The sequence below is a fragment of the Sapajus apella genome, unplaced genomic scaffold (genome assembly GCF_009761245.1).
Source record: "Sapajus apella isolate SASKATOON/1434 unplaced genomic scaffold, GSC_monkey_1.0 scaffold19, whole genome shotgun sequence".
NCBI lineage: Eukaryota > Metazoa > Chordata > Mammalia > Primates > Cebidae > Sapajus > Sapajus apella.
The window spans coordinates 7,439,939-7,462,239 of NW_022436959.1; the positions used below are offsets into that span (position 1 = coordinate 7,439,939).

General features: G+C 41.7%; 1 protein-coding gene and 1 pseudogene across 2 annotated transcripts in view; one reads left to right on the forward strand and one right to left on the reverse strand.

Moving 5' to 3' along the window:
• Positions 1-790: 790 nt before the first annotated feature.
• The window catches only part of SCRN1 (secernin 1), a 67,713-nt gene continuing 46,202 nt past the window's right edge, over positions 791-22,301 (forward strand). The window contains exons 1-3 of one of the 2 annotated variants that reach the window (XM_032286903.1): positions 791-972; positions 1,470-1,494; positions 21,929-22,088. In XM_032286903.1, the coding sequence (XP_032142794.1) occupies positions 21,930-22,088 (159 nt within the window). In that variant the 5' untranslated portion in view covers positions 791-972; positions 1,470-1,494; position 21,929. Of the gene's footprint in view, positions 981-1,469; positions 1,495-21,928; positions 22,089-22,301 lie in introns of both variants that reach the window. The other variant, XM_032286902.1, reaches the window with a different exon arrangement.
• Positions 19,221-19,339, reverse strand: LOC116557603 (annotated as a pseudogene).

Here is a 22,301-nt window from a genome sequence, read left to right on the forward strand (position 1 = left end):
CTGGGGATAAGAAAGTTGCAGTGAGCCAAGATTCTACCACTGCATTCCAGCCTGGGCGACACAGCAAGACTTGAAATGTTTTGATTTTTTGGTGGAAGATGCTACTCCATATATTGGATTTGCAGTTAAGTAAGCTTGAATACATTTTCATGTGCTAGGGTAATATTGCATTTAATTTCCTGTAATCTATCTCTTCATATCTTTTGGGATAGTCTTTTCTTATTTTTTTTATAAAGTTGACGCGGGCATCAACACACACACACACAAACACACACACACACACACACACACACACCCCGTCCCTGTCCATAAATTTATTTATTAACCCCGATAATTTGCTACGTGCTTTGTGACCTTGGGCAAGTTACCTGGGATAGGGTCTGGCTTATCAGCACGGTGCAGGACGACACTTTTAAAACCAGGAACACGACTTGGACGTGAGAGTCAACAAGGTACAGGACACATTTCTCCGCGGGAAAATCTTCCTTGGGCGCCGAGGCCCGGACGTCGGGAGGAGGTGCCGGGAGGAAGCTGGGCCTGGCTCCTCAAAGCCCGGGTTCTCCCTTTTGAGACCTACAATCAAGATAGAAAAATCTAGCAAAGAGGGGGCCACTTTCTGCGGCGAGATCCGCCCTCTCGGCCGCTCCTCCCGCTCCCAGGCGCCCTCCCTACCCAGCGGAGCGCTGCGCCGCGGCCCGGGCAGCCGGACGCGCCGGGTGAGGCGAGGCCCTGGGGGCAGGGGTGGGAGAGGCGGAGGGTGGGCCCCGCGGTCACGTGAGCCGGGCCAGCTGTTCCGGGGGGCGGCGGGCCCGCGCGCCGGGAGTCTGGGGAGGGGGAAGCGCCCGGTGGCCGCCTCCGCCACTGCAGCTGCAGCCCTCGATGTCGCCGCAGTAATCCGGTCCCGGCAGCACCCGCACCCTCGGCGGCAGCAGCCTCAGCACCGTAGAGCGGAGCCCGGAGCCTGGAGCCCGGCGCCCCAGGTGAGCCGCGGCCGGGAGCGCAGGGCGTTTGTAGGGCTGCTTCCCCGGCGGGTTTCACCCACACCCGCCATCGCAACCTCCCGCTCTCCCTCCGAACCCTCGGATAGCGCTACCCCAGGCCAATTCTCCCCACCCCCCGGTGCTGGCTGGGGCGGGCTGGGGGTCAGAGGAGAGGTGGCGTCGGCCTGGGGCCGGGGTGACTGGGGCTCGGGGGCTGCGGGGGTGCAGGGGAGGGATGCCCGCCCCGGGCTCCCGCACCGCAGCCGGGTTTCCCGCTCTCCACACCCCAACCCCATCCTTCCCCCCGCATCCCTGGAACTCCTGTAGCCCACCGCTGCTCTTCCTGGGTTTCCTTTTCCTGGCAGCCAGTCTGCTCCCCGCTGGGGTACGCCTGTGCGCCCCTGGCCCGCCACCTTCGGGTCCGGGGCGAGCCGGGCACCTTCCCCGAGGTGCCGCACCTGCCGCGCGGGCGGGCGCCGCGAACATGGCTGCCCGGAGACGCCCGCCGCCCTCGGCCGGGTTCTGCCCGCGCGTCCACCTCAACCGCGGCCGCCGTACGGTGTCCCGAGGCTGCCCTCCCCTCGAGGCCGCGGCTGGATTCTCCGCGGGCCGCGCGTGGGACTTGACACAACTTCCCCTGAGCCGCACCCGAGCGTTCTCCGCGGGGCGCCGGGCGGGGCTGCTGAGAGGCCCTGGCGGGTTCCCGAGGTGGGGATCGCCCAGCTCGGGGGGCGTCGGCCTCCTCAGCTCGCCGGCTTGTCTGTTGAGGCGTCGAGTATTTGGCGACCTCGCGCGAGGGCCGCGACGAAGGTGGTCTGCAAGGCAGGAGGGGCGCTTGGACTTCAGAGAATTGACGACAACTCGGATTTGGGAATAAAAATGTCCGAGAAAACATCGAAGGAAACTCATCTGCCTTGACTCAAAGCTGACCTTGTTGGGTTCTGTTAAATAACGTGGCTTTTCTGGATTTTCTCTCTGATTCTAGCTTGCCAGTGCCTTGACTTACACTCGCGTCCGCGTGTGTGTGTGTGTGTGTGTGTGTGTCTTGACTTACACTCGCGTCCGTGTGTGTGTGTTCCGAGCCTGGCTAGAAGACGCATCAGTTGCAGAGGAAACCTATGCTAATTCAAAATGGCAGCAAGAAAAAATCAGGCCAGGCGGAAGCAGCACAGACCACAACCATCAGCTGCCCCTTGACTTAAGTCCCAGTGAGGGAATTAGTGGGAGTCAAGGCTCATCCGGGTACGGAGTAGGGAGTAATTTTTGGAGCTGGTTAGATTTTAGGGTGCTGCAGGGCCCTGGGGCATATTAAGTGGGAAGTTTGGAGAGCTGTAATTATTTTTCCTAACTTATCAAAAGCTGATACCAAACCTAGTTAAAAGTCTTCGGTTTTTATCCGATTTTCTCCAGGCTCAACTAAAGTTGACTCTGTGGCTGCTGCTATTTTTTTGATGCACAACCTCGACGTTGTTTGATATGTTTGATACCTATAAGCTCTTAAGAGAGATGAGTGCACAGTGTAAACATCACCCAAGACCAGTGCACATAACAAATACCAGGTGCTTAGAGCAAGTTTCATTGGAAGAACTCATTTAGCGACACGAGCAAGCATCCAGGCGTGAGGAAATGGGAAATTCTGGAAAGGTGACTCATTTTAGGAATTTTTTTTTTAACAGCCTTTATTTCCCTTTTCACTTCCGTGCTGCCAGCCATCTTGTCTTTTGGGAAGGAGGAGATGCGTGAGGGGGCAAATGCTTCAGGGATGATGGAATAGAGGAGGATGAGAAAAGGTCGGGGGTGGGCAGAACTCGAGGCAGCCTGAAGGAGCATCCTGTGAATCCCCTTTTTACAGCAGGAAGGCTGAGGCCAGCGGGGAGAATGGACGACAAGGTCATGTAGCTGGCTGGCAACTGGCAGTGAGGACCCAAATCCAGGTCTCATTACTCCCCAGGGTTCCCCATGCTACCTTTTAGAGCCTGGGAGAGAAGAGCAAGTCTGTCATTATTAGGAAGGCAAACACTTCAAGCAATGGGAAACCAAACTTTAATATGAATTATAAAGTCTATAGTTGTTTAAAGTCAGTGACAACACTTAATTTCCCAATTCAAGACGTTTAACTTATTAAGCTTTACCTCTCTCATGTTCACATTTTCCAGTGGTGAGACTGCTTCTATAGTTAAGAACCAAAAACATTATTTTAGTAAAGTCTTTGAGGCAAGAAGTACATTCTTTTTTTTTTTTTTTTTTTGAGACGGAGTTTCGCTCTTGTTACCCAGGCTGGAGTGCAATGGCGCGATCTCGGCTCACCGCAACCTCCACCTCCTGGGTTCAGGCAATTCTCCTGCCTCAGCCTCCCGAGTAGCTGGGACTACAGGCACGCGCCACCACGCCCAGCTAATTTTTGTATTTTTAGTAGAGACGGGGTTTCACCATGTTGCCCAGAATGGTCTCGATCTCTTGACCTCGTGATCCACCCGCCTCGGCCTCCCAAAGTGCTGGGATTACAGGCTTGAGCCGCCGCGCCCGGTCCAAGAAGTACATTCTTTGATTAAAAATTTAGTTGCCTGTGTTTGTGGAAGACCGTCAGGCCAGTTTCTTTTGAAAAGGAACCAAAGTGTGCCATTTATTTCACTTTTTGACTTTCCAGTTTTAAGTAAAAGTAAATAACAAGCCTATTTTAAACATAACTTTGAAGCAGCAAAGACAGAGGCTTTTCCTATAATTTGCATTTGACTTTTCTGAGTCATGAGTCAGTGATCTTAAATCTACTAAAAGCAGAGCTAGAAATTGTGGTTGGGTTAGTGCTTGTGCGGAGGGTGAAGATATGGAAAATGTTTCTTCTGGGCATCTGAACCTTCACAGCCAGTGATGCGCAGAGAGAGAAGGTGGCAGGAGGCAGGGAATAGGCAGAATGTCTTGAGGCAGTGAAGCAGATAGGAGCTAGATGTGAATATATATGTCAAAGTGAAGACAGATGCTGATGCTACATGTGCCATTTAGAAAAACAGCTTGCATTAGAGAATGAATGTGAAGATATGCCAAGGACATTTAAAATAAAAAGTTGTAAAAATACAGAAATGCATACAATTTGTGTCTGTTGAAGAATAATAAGAATACAGATAAGCAAAAGTTATTTTTTAAATCCATTGTCATTAGAGAGTCTAGGTCTGTGCTGTCTCATCTGGCAGCCACCAGCTCATGTGGCTGTTGAACACTTGAAATGTGGCTAGTTTGTATTGAGATATGCTGAGTGTGAAATACATACACAATTTCAAAAATGTAATATGAAGAAAAAATTTAAAACATCTCATTAATAGTTTTATATTGATTTTATATTGAAGTAATATGTTGGATATATTGGGTAAAATATATTATTAAAGATAGTTTGACCAGTTTCTCTTTACTTTTAAAAACGTGGCTACTAGAAAATATAAAATTGCAAATATGGTTTGCATCTGTCTTGCATTATATTTCTGTTTTTTTTTTTTGAGACAGGGCCTCACTCTGTCACCTAGGCTGGAGTGCAGTGGCACAATCTTGGCTCACTGCAATCTCTGCCTTCTGGGTTCAAGCGATTCTCTTGCCTCAGCCTCTGGAGTAGCTTGGATTACAGACACATACCGCCACAGCCTGTCTAATATTTAGTAGAGATGGGATTTCACCGTATTAGTTGAGCTGGTCTCGAACTCCTGACCTCAGGTGATCTGCCTGCCTCGGGTCCCAAAGTGCAGGGATTACAGGTGTGAGCCACTGCACCCAGCCCTTGCATTATATTTCTAGTGGTTTTTAACAGGAGCTGGAAGGTGACTGAGCTCATGATGCTGTTTATAGAACTGGGTATGTAAGTAGAAGCTTGAACAGAAACTAGAAAGGGGACAGGATGGATGGAGAAGGACTATAAGAAGTGAGTGATCAGGGAAACTGTAAAGGGAAAGAAGAGTATGTGGTGGTCTGAAACTGCTGATTATGAGACTACGCAGCAGAGTAAGCAGACTGTGCAGTGATCCAGGACTTGGGGACAGTCAAGGGTCAGGGTCTGTGGTGGTAGGACTTTAGCTAGGATGGAGAAATGGCATGGCTGACGCAACTGCACAGTGCTTGGAAAGTAACTTCCCCATTCTGACATGTCTGTGTTCACACATCGAAATGAGATGAACACATCCCAGTACAGGGAGAGGGCCCTGGTTGCAATTTAGGGGACCTGGACCTAGCTCTGGTCCCTTCTCTAATTAGGAGTTTAGCCTTCAGCACACCACTTATCAGTCTCCTTCCTTTTAATATAGGATGAACAAGAGCTGTCCACCAACTTCACTGGTCATGTTTTAATTTGTTAGATTTGGACAAATTACCCAAATTTAACTTTCCCCACCCAAGTCAAGACTGGATACTCTCAAAGTTTTAAATCTTTGTTTACCATATATATTTAAATGGAACCTTATTTTAATTTGTAATTCTTTAATTGTGAGTGAGAGAAATGTTTTCTAGTAACTATTTTGGCTACTTATATTTATTCTTTGAACTGGTGGTTATATATTTTGTGTATTTTTCCTTTGAGGCAGCCATCTTTTTCTTATTGGTAGGTAAGAGCTCTTTATATATTAAGGGAAATGATCTCTTTTTCATATATGATGCAAATGTATTTCCTAGTTTCTCATTACAAAATATTTACCCCACAAAAATTTTAAGTTATTTTATAATCAAGTCTATAATATTTAACTTTAATTATTGAGTTTATGTTTTTGCTTGCTAATGTTATTTTAAAAAATTTATCAGTATGATTTGTGTTTTTGTGGTTTTAATTGTAAAAATTTAAAATTAAAATAATTTATTTTGGTTTAGGAGTGAGTTGGGGATCTCAAAAGATTTCTTTTTACTCTGTTGCTCAGGCTGGAGTGCAGTGGTGCAATCCCAGCTCACTGCAACCTCCACCTCCTGGGTTGAAGCAATTCTTGTGCTTCAGCCTCCTGAGTAGCTGGGATTACAGGTGTGTATCACAACACCCGGCTGATTTTTGCATTTTTAGTAGAGACAGGGTTTTGCCATGTTAGCCAGGCCAGTTTTGAACTTCTGGCCTCAAGTGATCCACCCACCTAGGACTCCCAAAGTGCTGGGATTATAGGCATGAACCACTGTGCCTGGCTGGTCTCAACCGATTTTTTTCTTCCTTTCCTCATCCTGTTATAGTCAGTTATTCTGGCAATACTTATTGTTTAATACTTCTTTGATCTCAGTTTCAAATTCAGTCTTCATCATATGCTAATTTCCTACATTATATGGCTATATTTCAGGATTCTCTACTTTTGATTCTATCAGTAGCCAACTATCGTAATACTGGAACTTTATAATATAGTTTAATTCTATGCAAGTCTAGTATTTCCTCATTAATTTTCATTTCTGGAACTTGGCTAATCCCACATATACTTTGCAGATGGACCTCAAGATCATTTTTGTCAGATTTTCTCCAAAAGTCCTAATTATATATTGATAGCTATCATATTGACTGCACAGATTAATTTAGGGAGGACCGACTTTTTTATATAACACTGAATCTTTCAAAGAGCAGGAACATTCTCTGTTCTTTAAATCTTCTCCCATGTCACCAAGACTTTGTGCCTATTCTGTACTAGGTGACAGGCATGTCCTTTCCCTCCATTCTTTGCCTCCTTTCTACCCTCACTCCCATTCCTACCCCTAATCTGAGCTTTCTATGGAATGTTCTTCTCAACATCTCTTAGGGACGGTTATGAAGCTCTCATAGGTGGAAGGGATGCCTAAGACCGCATGCTCTCATTATTTTTGTGACACGAGAGGTTCTTTAGGTAAGAAGTGATGTATGTGTTAGTCACCTTTACCTGTCCTCCCTTCCTCAGAAACTCCCAGTGTCATCAGGGCCCCCACCCAATGTTGGATGGGGCTGAAGGGAACTGGGTGGAATGTCAGTTCACTCAGTCAGGCTAGTAGGTAGGGAGCCTGGAGCCTCCCAACTTGAACTTCACCTGAAGCTGGGAGAAAGAGCTTGAGATGGTTCATGATCTCATCTTCTGTTCTTAATGAAGATGTATTTAATCTAAATCCTCCAGTGCTTAATTTACTCCCCTGTAAGCCAGTCATCTTTGAAAGCTCTCATAAGCATTTCTGATCAATGTCCTCAATTGGGTTACTACCTTTCTCTCTTGGTTGTGTACATAGACAACTCTGCTTCCAGATGATAAAAACCTTGAGACGTCTTAGCTCCATTTTCCCTGCAGTTGAATATAGAGATTGTGGGTGGTTAGGAGCTCAAAATATATGTTGGTAACTCATCTGACTTAAAAATCCTAACTAAAATTATATGGTGATCAGAAGCTTTCCTGAGTATCTTTTCCACCTCCTTAAAGCTTTAGTGTATTTTTTTACTGCGCTTAGCAGTGTCCTAGTGACCTGGAAGAATTAATGAAATGTCTTAAAGTGTTCTTCTTAAGCACTAAAATGATCAGATTTTAGAAAATAATTGAAAGACAAATAAAGCAATATGAGCTTGCTGTAAAAAAATTTGTAAAACTATGTAACTAGATAAAGTAAAATTTAAAGTTTCTATTTCCATATCCCATCTTTACTCTCACTGTCAACTCTCAGATACTAATCCTTCTGGGTTTTTTAAAATCTATCTATCTATACATACATCTATGTGTCTATTTTTCTAACTACCGACCTATACTTATATTTACATAAATGTATATGCATGCATATATAGGTATATACATTTACATAATGTATTCATATCTGTATACATATTTCCTTTTTGGTAATAAAATGGTTTACATTTGATAATGATAAAACACAACAAATAGCTCTAGAATGAATGGTCATTATTAACAGACTTTTACAAAGTAGTTTTAAATTCCATTTTGCTAGATAAAGAGTAACCCTTTGTTTTTGGACCAGCAAGATTTACATCTTATTACCTTCTTCTGCAGAAAATGAATGTTTGGCTAATTTTTTAGTGATGGAAAGTTAAATGGCTAACTTCCATTTTAAGGATGATTGGGAAGACTCTTTAAGAATCCCAGTTTACAGAATTAACAAGTACATATTAAATCACATTAATGGGAAAAGATCAGAATAAAAAATGCATCGTTTCGATTGGAGAGGAAGACAGATGGTGGGAATAGAAGGTCATAATTCAAAGCAACCTTGCCAAATTAGTGGACACAATAGCAGCAATGTCAAAAATAAGAACAGAAGGAAATGAAAGGACCCTAGATGTGGCTTGCTCAGTACCTCCCAGATATTTCCCACCGAGAAGGGTTTTGGCAGCTAACCACAGCCTGCCTGTTTCAAACACATCCTTCATCCTTTATGTCCATCATCTTTCCAGTGCCAGAACTGTGTTCTTTAAGATCAAGTTAAGGGAACAAATCTTTTTTGAATGTATCTCTATTCCAGACACTCTATGTATATTGTCTCATTTAATCCTCATAACTGTACATGGTTGACATGGCACCATTTTACAGATAAGGAGCTTAGTAAGTAGAGGAGGATAACCTGGAATCTGGGTCTATCTGGCTTTTTAAAAAAGCTATAATATAACCTGTCAGAGTGATTATCCTGACTGCATAGGTCTAGCCTGTAGGGCTAATAGTCAAATCATTTTCTTTATTTCTTTATATTACTATGAAAGAAGGAAAGTTGTTTACCAACCTGCCATGTATAGGAAAACATCTTTCTCACAGTGAACTTGATTTGACTGTATTTTTCTAATTTGGCTAGCTTGAGTGAAAATGAATCCTGTGTATGTTATCTGCTCCTTAATGCGTTGAAAAAAATGTATACAAGAATGGATGCCATTCAATTAACTTCTCCTCTTTCCTTCACTTAAAAAAACCCCTAAAAGAGTTCTTACATGATAGATGTGCATGAAGACTGCATTTTTAAAAAGTGGGATCATATTTTAAATGCACAGAGGGGTAGATAGAGAACCATTGGGTATAGTGGAGTTTTTGTAGGTGCTCCTTGAATTCAAGCATGGCCCAGCATTGAATGTGTATAGCATAAGGCAACATGTATCTACACTATTATTTTTCAAGTAAGAATTCTATTGTCATTGCATACATACAGATTCATTAAAGGTGTTACTATATTCATAACATATATTCAACACATATTTTCCCCAGCAAATTACAATGATGGGATTATGTGGAAATGTTCATGAACATTTTTGACATTACAAAATCGGGACACATCATATAAAAAATATTTTGCGTTATACATAAATTCTGAAGTGAATTGAAGAATAATTTTGCAAAATGATAGTTACCTATTAATAAATGTAGATCCTGAAGCACAGCATTCCACTGAGCTCTGCATATCACTAATTACTAACCTGTCACATGAATCATGACCATTTACATTTTGCTTTAATTCATATTTCTCATTATGACTGTATCTTGTACATGAGGTGGAATCAGATGTGGCCAAAAGGTAAAATTAGTTCATTTGTCATGGCTGAACTATGGGGTTCTCCCAGAGTCTCTGCCCTATTGCAGGGCCATATTCTTTAGCTGCAGTGAATTGGATAACAGATTATCTTGATGCAACTCTTTCTTTTCTTTTTTTAAAAAATATTTTAATTACAGATTCTGCATTTTCATGTAGAAAATTTGAAAATGTCTGACTATATATTCAGAAATTGCCCAGAATTCTGTAATCCAGATATATTATTCTTAAAATTTTAGTTGCATTTTTTGTTTAAAAAAATAAGTTATTTTTGAGACAAGATCTCGCTGTGTCGCCCAGGCTGGAGTGCAGTGGTAGGATCTCAGCTCACTGCAAACTCTGTCCCCCAGGCTCAAGTGATCCTCCCACCTCAGCCTCCTGAGTCGCTGGGACTACAGGTGTGTGCCATCATGCTCAACTAATTAAAAATATTTTTTCTTTCTGGTTTTTTTTTTTTTTTTTTTTTTTTGGAGAGATGGAGTCTCCCTATATTGCCCAGGCTGGTCTTGAACTCTTGGGCTTAAGTGATCCTCCTGCCTTGCTTGGCTTCCCAAAGTGCTGTGATTATAGGTGTGAGCCACCTCATCTTGCCTGCATTTCTTTAAAATCTTTTTCCAATTTATCTAGATAATGTGCATAATTTGAATGATACCATATATACATTTTTGTGACCTCTTTTCATCAGTTTTTCTCTATGTGTTTATATGTTTCTCAGCTTTCTATGATATATATATAAATATAGGTAGCCAATTACATATTATAAATGTTTATTTTTATTCTTATGGTCATCTAAAAGGCTCTCTTTGGTGTGTGGGTAGGGGGAAAGGGAGTGTACCATCAAGTAGTCCATTACCTAATCAAGTTATGGTCAAGTTGAATAGTCAATTTCCTAGAATTTTGGTTTTTCAATTTTTAAGTAGATGCTCTTTTCATTTTCCAATCTCTAGTCACCTATATTGCAGTGTTTTGGGGCTAGAATAACAAATTAGTTTGTGATAATTTTAGTCATTAAGAAAAAAATATTCAAAGGACAGTTCTTGCCAGGTCTTAGTGAATTAGAAATACTCAGTGGATATTATACACCAGTCTGAACTGGCTGCATTAGCATCACCTGGGTGTTTGTTAAAAAATATCCTTCCTGTGATCTCAGCTTGTACCTACTGAATCAGAATCTCTGAGGAGGGGGTGTGTAGGAATCTGCCATTTTCACAAGCTCCCCAGACCATTGTGATGCTTGGCCAAATAGCATGGATTGAACCACAGCGTGAGAGGACCTTGTTTGAAATGAGACTTTGCTATCTTTTTCTCTGATTGAAGATGAAATATGCATATCCCCTTTCCCTTCAGCTGCTCAGCATACATCTATTGAGATCTTATTGTGTGCCAGTCTCTGTGTTAGTGCCAGGGAAATAAGGATACACATGAGTCCTTGCCCTCACAGGGCTGGAAGTCCTATGAGAAGAGACAGAGGTTTTAAAACCTGAGGAAAAGAAGTGAAGCAAAGGTAAAGAGAACTGGACTCTTCTCTTCCGCTAGTGCATGAACATACTAAGCCAAACTAAAATCCCTCCCCATCATTCCTACCCCAGAATTTCTTCCTCAGGGAGGTATCTGAAAGTAAGAAGTATAAACTCCAAGGAAACATTGCTTGTATCAATCCAGTGCTATTTCTAACCTTAAAGAACTTTAAACACTTTAAAAGCGCTTTGCTTTTCACAAGTATTTATTATAGAAAATTTCAAGCATCTACAAAAGAGAACAGAGCAAACCCTACGTGCTCATCACCCAGTTTTAACCATTTTTATTTCATAGCTGTCTTGTTTCATCTGCGCTCTCACCCTCTCTCCCTACTCTACGTCTCTTCAATCATTTCACTTGGAAATATTTGAGCATATATCTCTAAAAGAAATAAACACTTTTTGTAGCCATAACCGCAGCACCATGATCATATCTAAGACATTAACAATCATTCTTTACTATCATCAAATATGGCATTAGTGTTCATATTACCCTACTTGTGTTATAAAATTTTTGTATGGTTTATTAAATCAGGATCCAAATAAGTTCATTGCAGTTGGTTGATGTATCTCTTACGTAACTCTGTCTCTTAATCTTTTTTTCTTGTGTGTATGTTTGTCATTGTTGAAGAAACCAGCTTTGTCCTACAGAGTTTTCCACAGTCTGGATTTTGTTGATCATATTCCCATGGTGTCATTTGTATTCTTTCTAAGTCGATGGTTAGATCTAGAGATTTGCCCCGTGAAGTACATTTTAGTTACACTTTGGGACATGAATGTGTCTGCTATGCCAGGTGAAAACTGTTGGTGAGAGGCTGAAGGAGCATAGTAAGGATTGGTGCAAGCCTGGTAAATGCATCATGGGTGGGTAGTAGTAGGGAGGAGGGTGAACGCTGAGTGCCTGCTGTATATAGCCACACTACTATGCTTTCCACATGCTTCATATAAACTCTAGTGTGATGTTGCGTTTGGGGGGTTAGTTCCCATGAGGAAACTGGTTCAGAGTTAGAGGAGTCAGGATGGGAACTAGGGCCTGGTGTCTCTAAAGTGTGTCATCCTCTTGTACCTATACACACGGGCTGCAGGGCTAGGCAGGCAGTGTCAGTGAATGCAATTGCACAAAGGTGATGAGAGGTGGCCCTTTCATTGGCCTCGATGTCAGAGAGTGGAGGGGACAATGCAAATGCAGGCCCTGTTGAGAGGAGCCACTACCCAACTCCAGTCTTGCCGTCATATGGGAATGTGGATTCGGTGTTGACAGATCTTTAAGTTTTTAGCAAAAGCCAAATATCTGAATGTCTTTAGGAAATCTCTAGATCTTAAAATGTTAGCTGCTAATGCAGATTCCTAAAAACACAATCTAATGCAGCACTCTGGGCCAAACCAAATAAATCTGCAGTCTGCCACCCCTGCTCCACACCATGCTGCTGAGAAGTATGTCAGCTGCAGACTGGCACTGAAGACCAGAGTTAACTGTCAGAAGTAGATATTGCCCTTGAAATTGGAGAAAGAGACTGTTAAGCAGCTCTTAAAAAACATGAAGTGACAATGAAGCAAATCTTCAAAAGGTAAAAGAGCATTTAGACACTTCAAGGAAAGTTTCTGAAGTCTGAACAGATAGACTTTGAAAAAGGAACTGCTTTCATCGTGTATCCTTCTCTTGTTCTCACAATGATTGAGTCCTTGCTGTGTCCCACATGGTATTCTTAGCACTTTATAAGTAGGTACAAGTATTATCTCATTTAAATCTCACTGCAACCCTGGGAAGAATGAACTACCTATCATTATCCCTGTTTTATAAAAGCTTGGAGAAGTGGCAGGGGGCTGAGATTTGAACCCAGGTGGGCTTCAAAGCCTGCTTACTCACTTAATAGCCTGTACAGTTATTATTCCATTACATGGCTCCTCTTTCAAGGCATTGAATATTAGGAGCTAGAATTCACTAGCTGTGGAATCCCAAAGCTTTATGCTCTACTCTCATGAGCTTTCAATGAAACACTTAGTAAAATCTTTCTTTCAGGCAGAGCTTGGTGAGTCTGAGCTAATTTATATAGAAGACTTTCATGAGCTGACATTTACATCCCCATTTTTAATTAGTTAATTCCTTTCCCAAACACTTCATTTATTCCTCACTAGTTTAATAGAAGGTTTACAACAGAAAAAATCAATTTGCAAATGAGTATCATTTGTTCTATTTTCAGTTCAGCAGGAATGGCAATAATTTAAAAATGAATTTATTAATGAAGAGTATAATAGAATAATTTCTCCTTTGCTTCTCTGGAAGGTGGTAATTCACAGACATTGAATTTAAATGTATTCAGTCTGCTCAATAAAGCTGGGAGTGTGGAGAATAGGGGAGCCTGGCTGGGCATTTGGGTTTCATTCTCTATGTAAGTAAAGGCAGTTTGTCAACATTACTTGCAAGACACTTAAGACAGTTATTTTCTTTTCCTTAGGTAGCTCAAGGCTGCCTTACCTTATTACTGGGTAAGGTAACTGATGAGGGATAATGTGTGCATCATTGAGATAAAGGGGCGGGGCAGGGCAGGCTGGCAGTCATGCAAAAAACCCCTTGCCTTGGCTTTGAGCATTCACGCCTTCAATAACTACTCACTGAACTTGAGGACAAAGACCTTTTCTCCCACACAGCTTCCTCCCGCCTCAGCTAGACATTCCGTCTGTGGTCTCCTAGTTACGGGAGTACAGTACTCCCGTCCCTCAAGCCTGAGGTCGGGCCTCCTGCCACCAGTCAGAAGGTGAATGTTGGTACGCATAGCTCCTTTGCAGTAAACTCCAGGGAAGCAATACTATCTTGTTCCCAAGAGGAAGTCATGAATCCTGAAAGAAGTTTGATAAGGAGGACAATGGTGGTTAGAAACTGAGCTTAGGGATACTTAACCATAGCCAGTGGCACAGTAGCTAAAGCTGCATGCTCTAATACAGTAGCCTCTGACCACATGTGGCTCTTTAATTTTCTAATTTTTATTTCTAATTGTGGTGGAACACACATAGCATAAAATTTACTGTCTTAACCATTTTTAATTGTATAGTTCAGAAGTGTCAAGGACATCCACATTGTTGCACAACTTATCTCCAGAGCTTTTTCATCTTGCAAAACCGAAATCTGTACCCAGATTGTAAACAACTCATCCCCTCTGCCAAGCCCTTAGCAACCACCATTCTACTTTCTATTTCTATGAGTTTTGCTATTCTAGATGCCTTATATAAGTTTTCTTGTGACTGCCTTATGTCACTTAGCCTAATATTGGTTGTTTAATTTTAAATTAATTAAAAATTTGGTTCCTTCATTGCACTAGCCCCATTTCAAGTACCAGATAGCCCCCCTAGCTGGTGGCTACTGTGTTGAACGGTGCAGAAAGAGGCTATTTCAATCGTCTCAGAAAGTTCTAGACAGCGCTGGACTGAAGGAAACCTGGTGGCTCACACTGAGAACTGATTGGAGGGGGGACTAGGAAAAAAAAGTAGCAGATATTTTTTCACACTCTGCCAACATGAATAATCTGACTTCTTTTCTCTACCACAAAAATGATACCAGCTACATGATACCTTTACGTTGACAGCTTCCATCCTTATCCTGAACTCCAGTCTCCTCTCCTCCAATAGCATGCAACATTAAACTAATATCAGTTGGAGAACATAGAGAACATAAATATATAGTGCAAACTACAGATAAATGCACTTTAAAATACTCTTAACAAGGAGTTCATAGGAAATGCCTGTCAGTCTTCCCATCTATGGGAGTTGAATTGGAGTGTTTCATTAATTAGAACTGTCAGTATATTGCTAACCTGGCAGGAATCCTAATGGGTGTTTGCCACAAAGAAGCCTTATTCAGCAGACCTGCCTTTTTAGCCTGTTGCTTTTAAGTTTTTTTCCTTGAGACCCACAGTAAGAAATATTACATCTTAACTTAGTACCTACAGATGCTTATATGTGCTTATGTATGTACTCAAACTTAAAATTAGAGTTTCTTGCATCAATACTTACCCTTATTCTGTGAGATGCATACATTCTTTCTAAAAATGATTTTCTAAAAAAGTTGTTCCTATCCACTAAAAGGCCACAACATACAGTTTAGAAAACACTGTTTTGGACACACCCACATCCAGTTTGAGACCTGTTGCCTTACACTGTGGCCCCACAGCCATTTCTGGGTCCCTATAGCATAGAAAGCAGCATCAGAATTATGCCTCAAAACAAGCAAGTTTTTTTAAAAAGCCATCAATTATGGCTTTATTTCTGGACAAACTCTGTTCACTGATTTTAACACTGGTTTAAGTAGAATGTAGTTATGATGGAAAACCCCATTATCAAATGGTTATGTTCTGTTTTTCAAAGCTGAATATAAATAATTAAGTTTTCTCATGTTATAAGTTTCTGTATTGGTGTATATGATTGGGAATTAATTGAATTTTAGGTTCTTTTTTTTCTTCTTCTTTGTGAAGGAGAATATAGGTTTCATAATGTCGTATGAGGTTAAAAATGAAAAGGAGAAAAATCTTAAAGCCAGCTTCTGTGTCATGCTTGAATAATTTAACAGTTTATAAGAATCATGTATGCTGGGCACAGTGGCTCACACCTATAATCCCAGCACTTTGGGAGACCGAGGTGGGTGGATCACAAGGTCAGGAGTTTGAGACCAGCCTGGCCAACATGATCAAACCCTGTCTCTACTAAAAATACAAAAATTAGTTGGGTGTGGTGGCAGGTGCCTGTAATCCCAGCTACTTGGGGGGCTGAGGCAGGAGAAATCGCCTGAACCTGGGAGGTGGAGGTTGCAGTGAGCCGAGATCATGCCACTGCACTCCAGCATGGGTAACAGAGCAAGACTCTGTCTCAAAAAAAAAAAAAAGTAAATAAAGATTTTTAAATGCATGTTTTATGCAGTATATGAATGAGGTAACTTGTCAGATTTTTTTTCTTTTTAGTGTGAATATCTGGTATGTTATCCAATATTTTGACAAATAATGGGAAGAGAATTGAGTTCCTTTGAATCGCTTTCAGAAGGATTTCATCTCAGGTTCATGAGAGCTTTGTCTTCCAGATTGGCCAGTTTTTCTTTTCCTACATGGACAACTGGAGGAGGCCAACTCACTATTTGTGTGAATCATAGTAGTAAAACTTTGTGTGCTCTCTGAGCAACTCTGAATTGGGCAGCCTGTGAAAGAGGTGAAAGAAAGTATTAGAGAACAATGTTAAATAAAAACATTCATCCTAGCTATAACTCATATAAGAATTTGTCACTTTTGAAATTTCAAATGTATTAGGTAGGATATAGAAGTAGAACTAAATTTTTTCTGTAAAATAAAACTCCTAAATTGTTAATCTCTCTTGGGTTTATTTTAAAAATCATTTCTGGGATTGTATCAGTAAAAATATGTATAGAAAAGTTGGAAATTAGAGGAAAAGATGAAAAAGCAAAGAATTCCATTGCTGGGCTTCCACTGCTAATATTTTGAGCACATTTCCTGGGCAAGTATTTGGGCATAGTCTTTTCTATGTTTATTTTTACATGATTAAGATAATTTATCTTTCCTCCTCAAATCATTTCTTTATGCAATAAAAAACTCTTCACATACAGATATTTAATGGCTTTATAGTATTCTACCAGATAGATGTAGCAGATGTTTTCAGCCAGTTCTCTGATGCTGCACAAGTAAGTTTCAGTTTTTCACCTGTATAAATAACCTTGTGTGAACACTTATGCATACCCTTTGCCCATATTCATGATCATTTCCTTAGGGTAGGTACATAGAAATGGAATTACTTATTTCATTTTCATCATTTCCATCTAGTTTGTGGTTTCATTCCTACCACAGCCAACTTCTTTGATGTTGTCTATATGCAATTTTCAACCTAAAACCTGGCTTAAAAGCCTTCAGTGCTTTACTGTGTATTGTGAAATAGACACTAAAGTCCTTAATGTCACCTTCAAGGCCTGATGTGGACCTGCCCATCTACCCGCCTCTCCAGGCTTCTTCTCCACTTTCCTTGGCCTCAGTTGCGCGAGCTTTTTAATTTCCTGGCTTTGTACCTTTTCTCCAGTTGCAGGGCCTTCAGGCCTGCATGTCCTGTCTCTGGAACAGTCTCTCTCCATTCACCTGTCTTTTGTGGAATAGGAAGTGAGATCTCTGCTTAGAGGAGGTAGGTGGAGATTTGAAGAAAAGCAAAGGTATTAAAAATTCTTTTAGGAGATAGAGGAATTGGCTAGACAGGGACACAAAGAATTCCTAGATGGTAATGAGGGACAATTTCATGGTGTTTTCAGAGTCAGAATATGAGATTTTCATCAAGAGAAGTGTAGTTGGCATCTACAGCTATGATCACCTTTAACTTATGTAATTTAAGCCAGTCTGGTGAGTTCTGTAGCTGCTTCCTAATGTTTGTTTTCTTCAGTCTTCCAGAATTGTCCCACTTCCTCTTTGCGAATTCAGTTTATATGGATGATCACACATTTTGTCATTAGAATAAGAGGACTTCACACATAAGTACTTCTGAGATCACCGGAAGCCTTAATATGAAAATCTTCATTGCTGGGTTTCTTTTGGACACTGCATCAGTGCCCTGTCCAGTGGAGCTTCTGCTAGCTACGTATGGCTATTTAAATGAAAATTAGTTAAAGTTTTGAATCACATTGAAAATTCTGCTCCTTAGTTATTCTTAACTACATTTCAATAGCTGCCTGAGGCTAGTGGTCACCATATTGAAAGGTGGAGATAGAACATTTTCATCATTGTAGTAGAAAATTATTTTGGACAGTAATGATCTAGAGAGTTGAAAAGAATCCAGCTAAGTCATCTTTGAAGCTAGTTAGTGCACACATGGTGATTCAGGAAAAATTAATGGACAGTTAGCCTGGGCTAGTTTGCTTCTAGGTGTGATGCACAGTTTGCTGGTTCATCTAGCTTTTCAATTTTTTTTTTTTTTTTTTGAGATGGAGTCTCGCTCTGTCAACCAGGCTGGAATGCAGTGGCATGATCTCGGCTCACTGAAATCTATACCTCCTGAGTTCAAGTGATTCTCCTGCCTCAGCCTCCCAAGTACCTGGGATTACAGACATGTGCCACCACACCTAGCTAATTTTTGTATTTTTAGTAGAAACAGGGTTTCACTATGTTGGCCAGGCTGGTCTCAATCTCCTGACCTCATGATCCGTTCACCTTGGCCTCCCAAAGTGCTGGGATTACAGGCGTGAGCCACTATGCCTGGCCTAGCTTTTTAATTTTTAAAATAGGCATTGAAATTCTGCTCCCTTCTGGCATTCCCAGTCGTTACAGAATTTAGTGGAAAAGCTGTCCTCCCTTGGCTCACATATCCCTGGGCTTCTGTTGCCTATAACCTTGTCATGATCATGCGACCCAGATGACTTGCTGACTAAGCAGGTGCCTTGGTGGAAGAATACGTGCTTGCCCAAAACCCTGTGGGCTTTTTTATAGTCTATAGATAAATCTCATAAATGCAAGATAGGTAGATTTCTACCATTTTTAAGGATGAAATAAAGTAAGGTTCTGCCCCTAGGCGAGACACCAGCTCTTCTGAAGTGGCCCAATGATGGGGAGAAAGGGAGCATGTAAGATACTCAGGCATCACACGAGGGAAATGCATCTTTTCCCCATCTTATCTTCCTCTGGGTCTACTTTGTCTCCACCAGCAGTTCCCCTGACGCTCAAATTCTAGGAGCCCTCTGTAAAGGCATTTGATTTCATAATTATTCTAAATCTTTCTTGTGCATACACATTCTTTGTTTATCTCTCTCTACTCCTCCAGTCTGAAGATAAAGGCGTTTTTGTGAAAATGGAAAAGGTTAAGGGAGAAAGAACTGCAGCCTCTTTATCTTTCTGGCTTTTCTTTCCCAGAGGGAAGGGGTGATATTTTACCAAGCTAGGAGGGAATTATTTTCAGAATTGCGGGGGTTCCCCCATTTCTCTGCACTCTAGGGAGGCGCCTGCCATAAACAATGCAGGGAAGAACTCTGAGTGTGCATGTAGAGATTAACCTGAAGTAAGTTGGATATTGAAATAGCAATACAGTCCCTTACAAAGAGGTTTCTAAACATAGAATATTGATGACTCTGCAATTTGGTAACTGCTTTAGTTAGGAATGAGGCAAGTTGATTTTGATTGGTTTGCTTAACAGAAAATTTTTGACATTGCTCTATTTTAACAGTCAAAACCCAAATAAAGTATTTTTTAATTTTTTAATTTAATTTAATTTAGATTTTTTTATAAGCCTACAGCACCCGGTATTCCCAGGCAGTCTCCCATCCAAGTACTAACCAGGCCCGACCTTGCTTAGCCTCTGAGATCAGATGAGATTGGGCGTGTTCAGGGTAGTATGGCCATAGACAGTATTTTTTTTTTTTTTTTTGAGACAAAGTCTCACTCTGTGACCAGATTGGAGTACAGTGGCGTGATCTCGGCTCACTGCAGCCTCAGCCTCTATCTCTCCAGGTTCAAGTGATCCTTCTACCTCAGCCTCCCAAGTAGCTGGCACTACAGGTACACATCACCACACCCGGCTAATTTTTGGATTTTTTTTTTGTGTGTGTGGGTACAGGGTCTCTTCATGTTACCCAGGCTGGTGTCAAACTTCTGGGCTCAAGTGATCTGCCTGCCTCAGCTTCCCAAAGTGCTGGGATTACAGGCATGAGCCCACACACCACCAGCAAACAAAGTATCCTATACTTAAGCAGCCTCCACAGTTTATAGAATATGTTCTCAAGCATCATTTTATTTGATACTCACGATAATAAACCTGTAGGCTGGGGTAAAACCTTTGCAAAAGGGAAACCTAGGCTCAGACAGGTAAAGTGACTTCAGCAAGGTCACATAGCTAGTAGGTGGTGGAGCTAAGTTTTAAATCTCAGTCTAGTGCTTTTCTAAGAACATTGCTTTACTTCTCACTTATGTTTCAGAGTCGTAAAACAAAACACTTGGAAGTTGGATAACTGATGATACATTAGTTGGTACACTAGATAATAGTTCTTGAGTGCCTGTGATGCCAGGGGTTGGGGGGAAAGGGCTACTATGGTTGGATGGCATGAGGCCTACCTTCAGGGAGCTTTCTTTGAAACAGGTAAAGAAATACACAAGCAACAAATGTACATTATTTTAGAACAAACTGATGTATTCGTGCTTGTTGATGTTGAATAAATGAGAGTCCTTTATAGAAGTCTTTATGAAAGAAAGGGGTTTTGAATCAGATCCTGAAGGATATGTACAAAGACTAAGGAAAGGCCATTCAAGCCAGGTGCGGAGGCATGGCAGGAGAAAGAGAGATGTTAGAGAGTCAGCTTCATTATGGCGGACTACTAATAAACAAGAAAAGAGCACTTGCTTATCACTTATTTACAGTCTACCCTGCATAAGACATAATGTAAAGCTGGTGTTACAGTGGTGTGCAAAAGAGAAAGGTCCTTGCTTTCCTATTGTTTAGACTTTGTGGGGAGAGACTAAATATTGATTGTTGGTAAAAATAATCAAACAAGTATTTCAGATTATGATTATTACTTTGAAGGAAAAGGACAATATTCTATGAGACTGTATAGTATAGCAACACAAATTAGAGTATTAGAGTGATATTTGAGCTGGTACGTGAAAGAACAGGGGTCAACCAGGCAGAGCATTTTGGTACAGGAAGCAGGGAAGAGAACGCTGAGGACAAAGCATGGAGTGTGTGCAAAGGTATGGAGGGTACTGGAGGAGCTAGAAAAAGTCCTGTGTGCTGGCATCGTGAGAGTGGAGGGGTGAGTGGTATAAGATGAGACTGGGAAGCGGGAACAAGCTTGATCATATTTTGGTCTTTATTCCAAGAGCCTTAGGAAACCACTGAAGTATTTTAAGCAGGGATGACTTGATCAAATCTTCCCTTTAAAAGAATCACTTTGGCTGCAATGTGGAGAATGTTTTGGAGTGGGGAGTATTAGAAGTTTAGAGCAACCCCTCAGGAGGTTACTCTAGTGGTCCAGGCTGGAGATGATGGTGGCTTGGTGCAGACTGATGGCAGCGGAGGTGGAGAGGAGTGGGTAGTTTCCATAGAGATTTAGGAGATGGAATCTTCAGGACTTGGTGACATATTAGGTAACGGAGAAGCAAATGATGGTTACTTTGGCTACCAAGATAAAGAACCTTGAAAAGGGAAGAAGATGAAATCAGCCTCGGGTATCAGGCAGGCAGTTGGGTCTGTAGGTCAGAGGATTAAGGTGAGAACCCAGCTGGAATTAAATGTGTAAGTCATCAGCATATAACTGACAAGGGAAGCTCTGAGCATGGATGAATTTTCCCAGATAGAAAAGAGCATTAAATGAGGAAAGAAGGATGAAGCAGTGACGATGTACACTGGCCAGGTAGGAGAGAACAAGCCAGTCCAGGAGCAGCTGGGGAGATGGAATGTGTGAGTGTTACGTCATCGAGGTAGAGTAAAACTACTAAAAACAACAAAGCAGGATATCTTTCAGTTGATCTCTAGACCCATTTCCTCATCACCTCAAATTTGTTATGTGGTGGCTATGCATCTCTGGATCTGAGGGACTTGCGTAGTTAGTAGTAAGGTATGTTTATTTATTCTTTTATTACTGTGAACAGATTGCAGTGTGTGTGTGTGTGTGTGTGTGTGTGGTGTGTCTGTGTCTTCTGCCTGGAACAATAACCTCCTTTCCTTTCTCCTACGTCACTGCACTTTTGGCTGCCACTGTGGTTTGTTGCAAATCTGAGCTCATTTAATCCCACAGAGTATTAAACAATATCTGGTCTCAGTGGCTCTGTCATTCCACTGCAGGCACTCCACCTTCATTTGCCAGCTGGGATCTCTTAATGAGCTAGCTGCACACAGTTCAATAGTAAAACCCTTTTAGCTGGTGAAATATGTTTGAAGAACTCACTGTTGCAATGTTCCATGTGAGGCCTACTTCCACTCTCGCTGGCATTCTCTTTTCAGGATGGCTGCAGCTCCTCCAAGTTACTGTTTTGTGGCCTTCCCTCCACGTGCTAAGGATGGTCTGGTGGTATTTGGGAAAAATTCAGCCCGACCCAGAGATGAAGTGCAAGAGGTTGTGTATTTCTCAGCTGCTGCTCACGAACAAGAGAGCAAGGTTGAGGTAAGTTGTGGATTGTAGTCTCGCCAGTCACACTTATTCTCTTTTCTCTGGCTTTGCCACCAGCACACCTTAACTCCTTTCTTGGAAGCTTGCCTGTGAGTCATAGCTGTCATGTCAGTTCTGCTGATTCCTGTTTCCATGCATATTTGCTCATAGCCTTGAAAACAAGGTCATGGGAGAGCTCTGTGCTCACTGCTATGGCTGTTGTTTTAT